Raw genomic sequence first — 11,897 nt, 5'->3', positions numbered from 1 at the left:
TATATAAATTTACAATTTCAATCCAACCCACCACAACAAATGGTTTGACCCAACCTGATACTTATATGTAAGCACCTGAAGCAAATTTCATAAAATAAAATTTACCTATCTGACGATCGCGTGTATGCGTGAAACTCGAGTGACAGGGACCAAACATACTTGATGGGTTCTCATATTTATTTCATTCACGAAAAAATCAATATTTTGACGTAATAATTTTCGATGCGACGAGAATCTAAATTTTTCTCTGTATGCTCCAACCCTCAGGTTGAATGCCATGTTTTCACTCGTTTCCATGATTCAGAGGTTTCGAGTCCAGCATTTGCCAGCAACGGAGTTTTCATCGGAGTAAAGGTAAATTACCACGTAATGTTTCCTTGTTCAAAACACAAATATCCGTAATTTTTAAACACCAACCATAATTTCCTAAACAGAACTCGTTCTAAACCTTATGACTTACGCATAGATTGGTATGTTAGAGGGTATTGGCGCCATTTGAACGGTAAAGGCAACGTATATTGGCACATAAAAGTGCATCGCCCTTGAAGGGAAAATTGTAAGGCCAAATCAACGAGTATATCTGGAAAACCTACATTCAAACATACCCAAACACTGTCTTATCTTCACCTTCAAGGTAAGTCCAGACTACATTGTCACTAGAGAGGATTTAACAGCAGCTTCTGGACCAGGACACGAAGTTTCTATTTGGGCAACTGTACCAATGTCATGCAAGGTCGAGCTGAAAGCTGAGAGAGGTAAGACGAATGAACTCTCTCAAGTCGTTTTGCGATTTGCAATACGCCTTGTTTCCCGTGGTATTGCCCAAGGATTTTTCAAGTTTGAACCTTGTGGTTTTCCCGTTCTGTATATCATTTCCCTTTGCTGATCCCTACACCTATGTTTATTTTCTTCTTCTTGACTTCGTCGATTAATATTGCTCCCCTATGTGTTCCCTTCATACATTTGTTAGCTTTACGAAGTCGCCGCCCAGAAATACTTATGAGTACATGCGCGGTGTACATTAAGCGTGAGTCCTACAATGTCCTCAACAAAGTGACCTTCGATTCAGTAAGGGATTTTCAGATTGATGGAGACCAGTATCTGACGGTTTACATGCAACCATCAGACCAATGTTCCGCTTCCGTTAAAGAGGGCTACAGGGAACGTATAACAGTAAGTTAACGTTCTGTTATTGTCACCGTCACTAAACGTAAGGTATGAAATAGTAGTAAAACGATTTTCACTCAGTGTTAATGTTGAGAATAGGTACACAACTATCAAAACCGCTTCCACTTCAAAGAGGACATGTTTTGGTAAATGAGTGTGTCTCTGTCCGTTTGTCTGTACCTTCCTGCTAAACACTTTTAGGGCGGGATCGGAGTGAATATACTGAATGTAACACTGTACTGAACTAGCCCGTCCTCTGAAATTGACGCCTGATACAGGAACCAATTTTAGCAAAATCAAGTTGATCATATGTATAACGCGACATCATTCTAGAGGCATCTTGTATATTAAAAACGCATATTCACCAGATTGTTTCTGTCATGGTGCTAGGTTCAGTCAAGGGATGTCATAACTGGCCGCTGCACATCCAATGGAGACCCTCATTACAACACCTATGACGGCAGGTGTGTGCGCACTGCATTCAAATTCACTTCTGTTTAACATTATTATTTCGTACCAACACTGCAGCATTCCTATACAAGCCTGAGAATGAACAAGACGTAATTTCTGTTACCGAAATGAATTTGACAAAGTGACAAAACTGAGTGTTTCCGATAAAATGATGTCTGGAAATAGGATTGGCAGGTTAGCGTATGTACACTCAAAGTAGAAGAGTCGATGACCCGAGAGAGGGTAAACCGTGACTAGTGTTTGCTCATATGCTGAAAATATGAGAAGCGAGAAAGTTTTGGTGACCAAGAGAAATATCGTCGATGGCATCTATGATAGAATTGTCGTTTCCCTTATTTATGGTAAATCTGAGAGTTTGGATTTCACCCTTGTAGAATGTAACGTGCGTCTACATTCAAAAGTTCTGTGTCAACTGTATAATGAAACACAGTTATGCCTACTGGTCTTCTCCCCCAATGACCGTGAAATCACCGTGTTAATAATAACATATTTAATCATATTTTCGTTCTGAATTTTCATATATTACTGAGTACAGCGAGTACTGAGCGTTCATATTTTTCCGTAATTCACAGGTACTTTGATAATTATATTGAAGGAGATTTTGTTCTCCATAGAAGCCAAAACAGATACTTTGAGGTAAGGCAGATACAATTTCAGTACGAAGTGTCGCCATCACCCTTTTCCTTAAAAATCTCCGGGTTGATTTCTACAATAAAGGGAGCGAATTGACATTGAAGTTACCACAAAGATTTATGAGATGTATGTAGATATTTGTAGTATGTATATAGATATTTGTATGTCTATTGACTAGTAAGGAAGAGAGACTATTTTCATTTGAAGCTCTTCACATGATAACCCGTGAAATAAACTCTCATCATGAACGATATCATATCCCAGATAATTGGTACTAATTGTATTTACTAAGTTCTCCAACAGTATAATAGGTTCAGTGTCCTATCGAAGCATTCAAGACATTGTGTATGATTATTGAAACACGTCCGTCTGGCCTTAGTCCCTTTCAGTACTGTGCTCCCGTGGGCGTTTTACGTTTTTCTTAGCCACTGTGTGGGCCTCAATTATAAGAACAGAAATTAACAGATTTTTTACGTAAAATATGCATAAACCCACCGCTAACTCTTACATTAGGCAAGGTTAAAGTAATCAAGGGCGTGACATCCGGGTTTGTAAACTTCACACTCTCACAAAACATTTCGTTTGTTTATATTTTCATTGAATTAATTGATCCTCAGAAGAGTAATTTTCATTGGGGCCCAAATGTACGATAAGAACTGCAAAGGAAATCACAGTACACAATACATGGCGAGGAAAGCCCCAGGAAAACGTTACAATGGATAAATCCTTTCAATCGTTGAGTTAAAATGTTACTTCAACAGTTTCTGTGTGGCAAGATGACGAGATAATCGCGTTTGATGTCAATCAATCACTGTACTTAAATCTGATGATTGAAATATTTAAGCCTAATGCTTCCCTCATTCCCCCTCATTCTCCCTCCAATTTTGTACTACTGCTCAGAATTGTCTATGTATTCATCAGTGGCCTTTATCTAATGCCCTTTTCTCTAGACAGCTAAGCTTTTGAAATGGCAATACTAATGTGATGCTGCTACCTCCTCTTTTATAATGTTACTGTGTTAATTTGGCAGGTGCACACTAGAACATGGAGATGCTGGAGAGTCGCGTGCAACTGTGGTGTGGTTGTGCGTGAAAACAACGACGTCGTTGGTGTCACTATGTGTGATGGAGAATGGGGTAAAACAGCGCCACGTGTGATCAAATACAGCGATGGAAACTTTACGGCAGGAGTGTCCATAGCTAAAAACAAAAGTGGGAAACGGTTTACCGTGAGTAGATTTCATAAACTTTTAACTTTTAATCAACGCCATTAGATATCGCGTCAAAAATAAGTTACTATGTATTTTTACAGATCAAAATGCCGTCAGGAAGTAAAGTTGTCACGAAAACTGGTATGTGGGGAATGAATGTGGAATTGACCGTGCCAGGAGACGATTTTGGCGGAACAGTTGGTCTCTGTGGAGTGTTTGATGATGATGTCACAAACGATTACACAATGTCTGATGGCAATATTTCGGAGTACACAAGAAGACGTCCACATGAATTCATATCGAGCTGGATGTGAGTTTTAATATAGGTTTCATCTGTAGCAATATATTATAATACTATTTGTTTCGTCGAAAATCTTTGTTCACATATCTGTGTTGAATCAATATCAGGTTTTCAGGTATAGTTACCACAATTGGAACTAATTTGGGATAATTTGATCTTCATATTTTTCCAATTTCTCAAAAGTGTTAGGTGCCCTATAGCTGAATGTTGCAATATTGTACAGATTACTCATAAAAACCACTGTATAACTTTAAAAGAAGAACAGCTGAGCTTATATTTGCTGATTAAACCGACACTACTTCACCATGCAATTATCCCAAATTAGTTCTAATCGTGTTAGTATAATGTTCTGAAAATCACTTTAACTCTCCAATGGTCAGCCACCGTTGACAATCTACTCAGTAATTGAATATACACCCGTAGACTTTCTATATTTCATACTTCTTCACACAACTAAGTACTGTCGTTCAAGGTCTACCAGACCTTTCAGGAAGGGTAAGAGGAATAGAAAGCCAAAATCAAATGTGAGGCGGAGCCGAGCACTTTGATTTTCCTGTTCTCTTGCCGGAGTCCAAAACGTAGCAAATTTGTTCTGTTATATTACCAACATATCAAAAGAAATCCCCATTTTCAAAGAAAATTGTGTGTGTGTGTGTGTCATTGACAGGGTTGCCCTGGAACTTAGATAAGCAGATGTGAAATACACAGTACGACGAACGGACGCACTTGCTTAGAGTGCAGTGTGTGCGGGAATGGTATTAAGTCCTATGTAATTCCGTCCAGTTATTAGATTGGCCCTTCATTTGTACAAGTTTATAATCCTATGGAACAACTATATAGATATCGTTAGCCAGACTACTCATCTACAGATCATCAAATTAAACAATTGGCTCCATGGTCAAGATATAAGGTTATACGTACAGTGGTGAGAGCGCTTTGCTTGAGTCAGTCACTGTTCACAGTATAATAATTTCTAAGTATCAGTATTATAGGTGTCATCAAAACTGCTATCGGTTTATATGCCAAGGTTTGCTCACCAACTCGACAATCAGCTGTACTGAGTTTGTCACCACTGCCAGTGTTATCAGCACTACAGAATCTTGCCGTGTCGGAAGGGACATGGACTATTTTAACCAGATGTGTATAGACACGACGTAATCATGCTTGGTGAAAAGAATATATCAAAGTTTCAGAAAAATACTTATAGTTTTGACTTTTGTATTGACATAGCGTGGTGCAGGCTAAGATGGACAAAGAGGCACCTATCAACAGCTGCATGATGATAACTTGTATAAAGAGATTCTTGACTTCGTTCAAGAATGCCGTAAACTCATTTTTCCCTTACGTTATCAGTGGTTTTCGTGATGCAGACGATAAACAGCTCCATAACAAGCACGAATATTGGGTATTTAAGTCGATCCTTGACACAGGAAATAGTAATATATTCTGAAGAGATGGGAATGTTCTTGTTAAAATGTAACTGCGTAGCGATATCCCTTACGGCAGTTATGCAGGTGTATAGTTGTTTTAACACTGTGTGCCCAAGGGGCAGGGGAATCACTTAAAACCAGTTGGAACCGGTTTGAACCGCATAATGGCGTGTTGGTGTTTACCCAGAATGTCACAAAAAGGGGGGGGGGGGCCTGAAAAAAATTACACAGAAGCGGTCTTTCCATATATTAATAAGAACATACGTACACTTTGTGTACTTATTCTTGAAGAACACTTGACCGCTGAACCTTCAGTAGACTTCTCACTGTTAAACAATTTACTTATTACACAACTTGGATACTTGTTGTCCTTTTGAAAGTATTCAGCTTTGTACTTTCTCCAATTTTGAATGTACCATACCACACACTCTGCTAGCGAAGTTGACTTGAATTTAAAGATTGATTGATCGATAGATTGGTTTATGATTCAAGTACTCGGTATTTCAACATGTACAATAGAATAGGCAAACAAAGTGTTTGGGATACACTAAACCAGATACAAAAAATGTCAAAAGTTAAATTACTCTCGACCGGAAAGTAACTATAAACTATCAATTAAATATTTTTCTGAAGGATTCCAAGCGGTAAAAGTTTGTTTGACAAAGTACCCGACAAAATTGAAGATGGCTTACAAAATCGGGAAGACCGTCATCGTGGTAACGAAAACTGTGAGTGTTTCATTGACGCCAAACCTGGTGAAAATAAAGAAGGGGGCTGCTCTATGAGCGGCAGAGCTCGGCGAACTATGGGTAGACGCCAGACAATGACTTCGATCACAGAACTAGTGAATGACACCAAATCTAAATTGGGATCACGCAGGAAGTTGAAACGCGCTGAAGCTATTAAAAGGTAAAGTGTACCCTAGTATAATCATTCATAATTGTATGTCAAATATGACATTTAAGAAATTATATTATGTGTGTAAAGCAAAATCAATAGGTTTGCGAGTACAGCTTTTGCAAAATTTGTCAAATTGTTTGTAACCATTGGTACATTGAGGTTTGTACGGCTCCATCTTCCATCTTCAACCAGAAAATTTGAGACATTTTCTGTATAAATTGGTTCATGTACAGATAAATATTGGATTGCACTGTTCACTGCGTTCAATTCAGACAAGGACAACATGGATTTCAAAGAAACAAAATTAATTACCTGGGGTTGGAATTATAAAGATGAAAAAGATCGAAAGATAAAAATCCAACCATTTATCAATTGTTCAATGAGTATCCTCCACGTCTTTAATTGGCTGAGAGAATGTGTAAGATGTATTGCATGACTTTGGTACTCTTCACTGTTTATCATTAAATCAATGTATCTCTCTGTTTTTGTCTGTCTGCCTGTGTGTCCCTGTGTGTCTGTTTATCTATCTATCTATCTATCTATCTATCTGTCTATCTGTCTGTCTGTCTTACTCATCTATCTACAATCTGTTTATCTGTCTGTCAATTTATCTGTGTCTCTATCGGTATAACGTGAATATTTAGATTTATTTTCCGAATTTGAAAAGTTTACAAATGAATGAACTAATGTTATAAATGTTGTCCAGATTAATATTTGCAGCAGTTCTGTATGATTTCGTATTGGATTAATACTGTAGCGTACAGATCAATTGTTTCTATTTTAATTCTAGGATTTATTAAAATTAGTGGAAATGAACAAAAATAAAAATATCGAGAAAGCACCTAGAACTGTCATAACAAAAATTAAAATACAAGAAAGATTGAAAAATACAAAAAGACGCATTTTTCCTGTTGCTTTAACCATCGACCCTCAGGAAACTAAAGTTTATGATTTAAACAGTCTTTTGGGGCTTTTCTACAGAAAAAGGAGAATACAACGGGAAGTTTTGGGAGGAGAGGTGACGTGGCCAACAGAGGGTGGCATAACGTTTGAAAACGCTGAAGAGCGATGCAGGTCAGCTATCCATGAATCACCAATCGCAGGGCACTGTGCTGATGTTCCCAGCGTTGATTTATTCCTCGGTCTGGAAGGCTGCATTGAAGATATTGGTGTGAGTAGTTGGCATATCATCCTCTTTCTTGATTATCTTTGTACTCCTCCACATGACTAAAGCTGTTTTTAACCTGAAAACTTTGACACATATTGTTAGTAAGTCAGAGAATATGTTTAATAAATCATTAACTCTCTTCAGAGCTATATTAAATCAAGCAAATATCAAAGCTCAAAGAACACAAACGAGTGCAAATAAATAAATGTATAAATAAATAAATAATAACAAACAAACAAACAAACCAATAAATAAATTTACTTTATGGACTGAGTTGTTATTATCTGAGTTGTTCTCAGTTCTTATGCATAAAGACTATTCAAAATTTTCCTTTATTTAGTTGACAGATAGTTTTGATCTGGTATATGTCGCTGTTGAAGAAATGATTGACCATTGTGAAGACGTGGCAGTAAAAAATGTCTCTCTCTATTCAGATGGTATATATTCTATTTCTTTGCGACTTTTTTTTAATCACATGAGACCGGTTTCGGAACAACAAAAACAATGACTACCGGGCAAATCATTAAAGCGGCAATTGGTATCTTGGAAATTTTATGGTATTCCTGCTGTGCATGGATAGGAACTTTCGGCATTTTTGTTGAGATGGGCTATGTGTCTGTGACATTAATTCACTGAAAAGTTAGACAAAATTACTTGTGTGTTTTGTCCGTACTACTTACGTGCTTTGAGAGTAAGAAGTGTATTTAATGACGTCATCATTAATCAAGGCATCTCCTCTTTCTTTGGTGAGCAATGAAAAGTTGCGCTTGACAATTCACCCGCGCTACAGTCACTGTTCGTCACAGGTGCAGCAAATGCTGATATATTATTTGATTTTTTCAGACGCAGAAGAAAAATCTCCGCCGTCATTTCTAGGCGATTTTATCTGCCCTCAGCAGTGCAGTTACCATGGCGATTGTCTTGATGGTGTTTGTCATTGTCATAAAGGTACACAGGGAAGATGAATGGAGAATTAAAACGTAATCTTAGTCTAGAAACAGTCGATTACAACAAAGTTTGAAAAATTGTTTTGAAAATAAATGACAAATAAGCAATTTACTTTCAGTTCAACAAATGTTGCGTAAAACTGCTGTCAGAAAAAATGATGACCATTTCATTCGATTTGGCAAATGTTAGTCGTAAAACATGCAAGTAGAATTTTCATTTGTTGCTTAGCTCAGTGAGATTCAAAGCAATTAGATTGCTAGTCCTGCATGTATGTAGCGGAAGTGGAGTACTGAAAGATCGTGAACGACGCTCCGCTGAACTTGTTCGAATAAATTGTTGTAGTTGTCCCTTGGTAGCATAAATACAGTGTTGTCGCTTTCATTCATGTCGTTTGTTCCGCCCCCTCCCTAGATTATGGTGGATCGGACTGCTCTGTTGACTTGACACGACCGCCAGATGTTTGGTTCATCGAAGGGTCTGAACATCACGGTCTTTGCGACGTACGATCTGGATTCTGCCGATCAATCTCGATAATCGGCGACAACTTCCTGAATAGCGAAGCGCTGAAGTGTCACTATGAATTTGTCAGGGTAAGAGTTCGATGTCGTGAGAGTCAGACATCAGTAAAGAATTATCCCCTTATACTACTTATTGTACGGCATCTATGCAAAGCATAACGGTTCTCTGTATCAGATATACCAAATTTTGCGAATACCATCTTGTGTGGTCTTTAAGTTTTAAATTAAACTGAATCACACAATTTAGAAATTCTCAGGACCCTACAGCTCAAATGTTTGAATAAAAGACAACCAAGGCATAATGATAGATTCTCTGTTACCCGCAATTCGACTTCTGTACTGGATATGACCGATAGCCATTTGAAATATTGTCCATGCTTGGTATTGTAGGAGTTGTTTTGTCATCATCACCGTCGATGCTTTGACGTATACTCGATCTATTAATGCACTGGCAATAGGCAGATATGGCAGATATGTGTACAGAATGTTGACGGACTGGGCTTGTTTTGTGGTAAAAGTAGTACTACTGGAGACGAACCACTTTCGGCATTGGCATTTTATTGATCTGATATTATACCTATAATCGATCAAAAAATCAAACAAACAAACAAACATTATTTTGAATCTGTAGATGGATGATCAAGGCTGGACTGCCATTGACAAGAACAAGATTGAAGCAGATGTGTTTTTTGTCAGCTTTCGTGAAGTTTACTGTCAGCCCAAAGAAACAATCTTAGATATTGGTCTGGATGAAAACACCGGCATTACTTCAGCAACTTTACGCGTCACCGCCAGCAATGATGCCGGCATCACAGAAAGTAAAGGGATGGCGATAACCATATTTGATTCGAAGTGTTTACACTGTGACAACACGGGGCTGTGCACATTGAAGGTACACAGATAAAGACAATAGAGTTTGTTACATGTCAAATAATGAGAGAGAGAGAGAGAGAGAGAGAGAGAGAGAGAGAGAGAGAGAGAGAGAGAGAGCCGGACTGATTGATTGTAAAATCAATGGCAGTGTAGTAAAGCAATTTAATGATAACAGCAGATTCTGTCATCACATGCCAGTAATTTGTTTGATGTGGCTTTCCATAGAAATTTGCCTGTGAAATTAATGGTCAATGCTTTGCCCACGGCGAATATCACCCAACAAATGCTGAGCTACAATGTCTGTCAGACAAGAACCAGTACAAATGGAGTATGCCTGACGGTAAGTAGTGTATAGCACACAAACAAACACAGACACTTTCAAGTCGTAGGAAACATCATGAAAATTCTACTAAAGCCTGTATGTGTTTTGGGTATAAATGTGAAAGATTGTGACAAGATTCCCACCGATTGCCTTATTAAATTGAATTTCAAAATGAATAATTGCACACGTATGTCAAAATAAATTATCCGTGTGTCAACCTACTGAATGATACAATGGCTTTTGACATAAAGATTGAAGCAAGCTGGCTGCCTGGCAACAACATTGCATTGTATAATGAATAACATGCAGAATTAGGTAGTACTATACATCAGGTTCCTGAAACTAAAACCGAAACAGTCTGTACGCAGGCATACATTAGTTAGTCATTCAGACAAATAGACAGGCAGACATGAATAACGGGGAAGACATTGCCCTCCCCTCATGTAGACACAGGATCTAACTAGTAGGGGCAACGCATACTAATGAAGGTTTGTGAACAAAAGTACTTGCTTTTTATGATGTACTCAGATGTTCTATCCTAATATTTCATAAAATGTGTACATATTTCGATTAGATGAAATGGCTGAGGGTTGCATAGTCTTTTTGCCTTGTTTTCTCAATTAATCGCTAGAAACGATGTTAGTGATAGTTAATTATTGGCAACCTCACCTGTCTTTCATCGTGGTGTGATTTTTTCTAATTTAAATGTTTCCGTTATTGACACAGGTTTTGTTGGTTTCACGCTCATTGCTATGGCTATTGGTATACCCATAGCTGGTTTAGTCATGGCTGCAGTAACAGTAGTTCTCACATTCTGGCTCTACAAGAGGTCAAAGGCCAAGGTTTGTACAAATCCAGCAGTCTATTTACTGAGTCATAAATGACGTCCTTTATTGACCTGCTGGTTTCTTGTGAGTAAAAGTGAGTAAAATGTGTAGCTTGTGATACGATATTTGTTATTATTCCTCTCTTAGTGAGCAACCGTCTATTGCTTTTGTAAACTTCCAACATCATAGGAGTGGCGGCAGATCGTTTGACGTCTTTGTTCTGTGCCGATATATATATATATATATATATATATATATATATATATATATATATATATATATATATATATATATATATGTATATAATATCAAAGTATACAGATGTCCTCGTGGGAAATTGCAGTTACAGTTCTCGATACTAAAAGCAGAGTGTTATAGATAATAACGCAAATTACTTTGATATTATTACTATACTCTGTAAACTTTACTTTTATTTACTTTGTACTTTACTTTGTTTACTTTGTATTTAAAATTCGTGTAAAAAATGTACCTTATACGTTTTCGCATTTCAGGTTGACACGATTTGAAGACAGTCAGCACACTTTGAAACTGTAGGTTGCAACATCCGGGATATGCACTTTCACAGACCCTGAAGCGAGCAAGCAAATATTTGAAATAATTAAATGAACAGCATACCTAGAAGATTTGATATTGTTTTACTTTCTAAATGTGTCTCATCATTTTTTATTTCAACTTCGTTTTCTTTACGACCATGACCTTGAATATATACTCAAGTAGCTACATCTTATGTACCAGTGACAAGTGATATTATTTTAAGTCGATAAAGTACAGTAATCAGTTATAGTGTACTAGTGTTTTTTAGTCCCCACGGACAATGTCCGGGGGGACTTATAGGTTTGGTCATGTCCGTGCGTGTGTGCGTCCGTGCGTGCGTGCGTGCGTGCGAGTGTGCGTCCGTGCGTGCGTCCGTCCGTTCACGCAGATATCTCAGAGATGCGAGAAGCGATTTCATTCAAACTTGGTACAAGGATTACTTCATATGTCATACAGATGCACGTCGATTTGTTTTGTGATACGATCCAATATGGCCGCCACGCGGCCATTTTATTACGATTTTTTCATGTACAGAGCCATAACTCAGACATGTTTCAACGATTTTATTCAAAGT

General features: G+C 37.8%; 1 protein-coding gene across 1 annotated transcript; it reads left to right on the top strand.

The window, feature by feature from the left end:
- Positions 1 to 663: 663 nt before the first annotated feature.
- Positions 664 to 11,567, top strand: LOC139122068 (von Willebrand factor D and EGF domain-containing protein-like). The gene is made up of 15 exons (XM_070687445.1): positions 664 to 755; positions 971 to 1,173; positions 1,558 to 1,631; positions 2,211 to 2,274; positions 3,302 to 3,499; positions 3,583 to 3,791; positions 5,846 to 6,121; positions 7,094 to 7,283; positions 7,621 to 7,717; positions 8,124 to 8,228; positions 8,640 to 8,818; positions 9,378 to 9,638; positions 9,845 to 9,959; positions 10,668 to 10,783; positions 11,281 to 11,567. Exons 1-15 carry the CDS (start codon positions 722 to 724, stop codon positions 11,293 to 11,295), a joined length of 2,136 nt encoding a protein of 711 aa, XP_070543546.1. The 5' UTR covers positions 664 to 721; the 3' UTR covers positions 11,296 to 11,567.
- The last annotated feature ends 330 nt before the right edge of the window (positions 11,568 to 11,897 follow it).

Source organism: Ptychodera flava, chromosome 21, assembly GCF_041260155.1.
Source record: "Ptychodera flava strain L36383 chromosome 21, AS_Pfla_20210202, whole genome shotgun sequence".
Classification (NCBI taxonomy): domain Eukaryota; kingdom Metazoa; phylum Hemichordata; class Enteropneusta; family Ptychoderidae; genus Ptychodera; species Ptychodera flava.
Note: the sequence above shows the minus strand (reverse complement) of the source record. Positions and strands in the feature narration are given on the sequence as shown.

What these genes read in the sequence shown, in the direction of transcription:
- LOC139122068 (XM_070687445.1), top strand. Translation starts at nt 722, where the DNA reads ATGTCATGCAAGGTCGAGCTGAAAGCTGAGAGAG. An exon ending in GCTACAGGGAACGTATAACA is followed by an intron (nt 1,174 to 1,557) that starts GTAAGTTAACGT and finishes TCATGGTGCTAG; the next exon opens with GTTCAGTCAAGGGATGTCAT. An exon ending in CAAATGGAGTATGCCTGACG is followed by an intron (nt 9,960 to 10,667) that starts GTAAGTAGTGTA and finishes TTATTGACACAG; the next exon opens with GTTTTGTTGGTTTCACGCTC.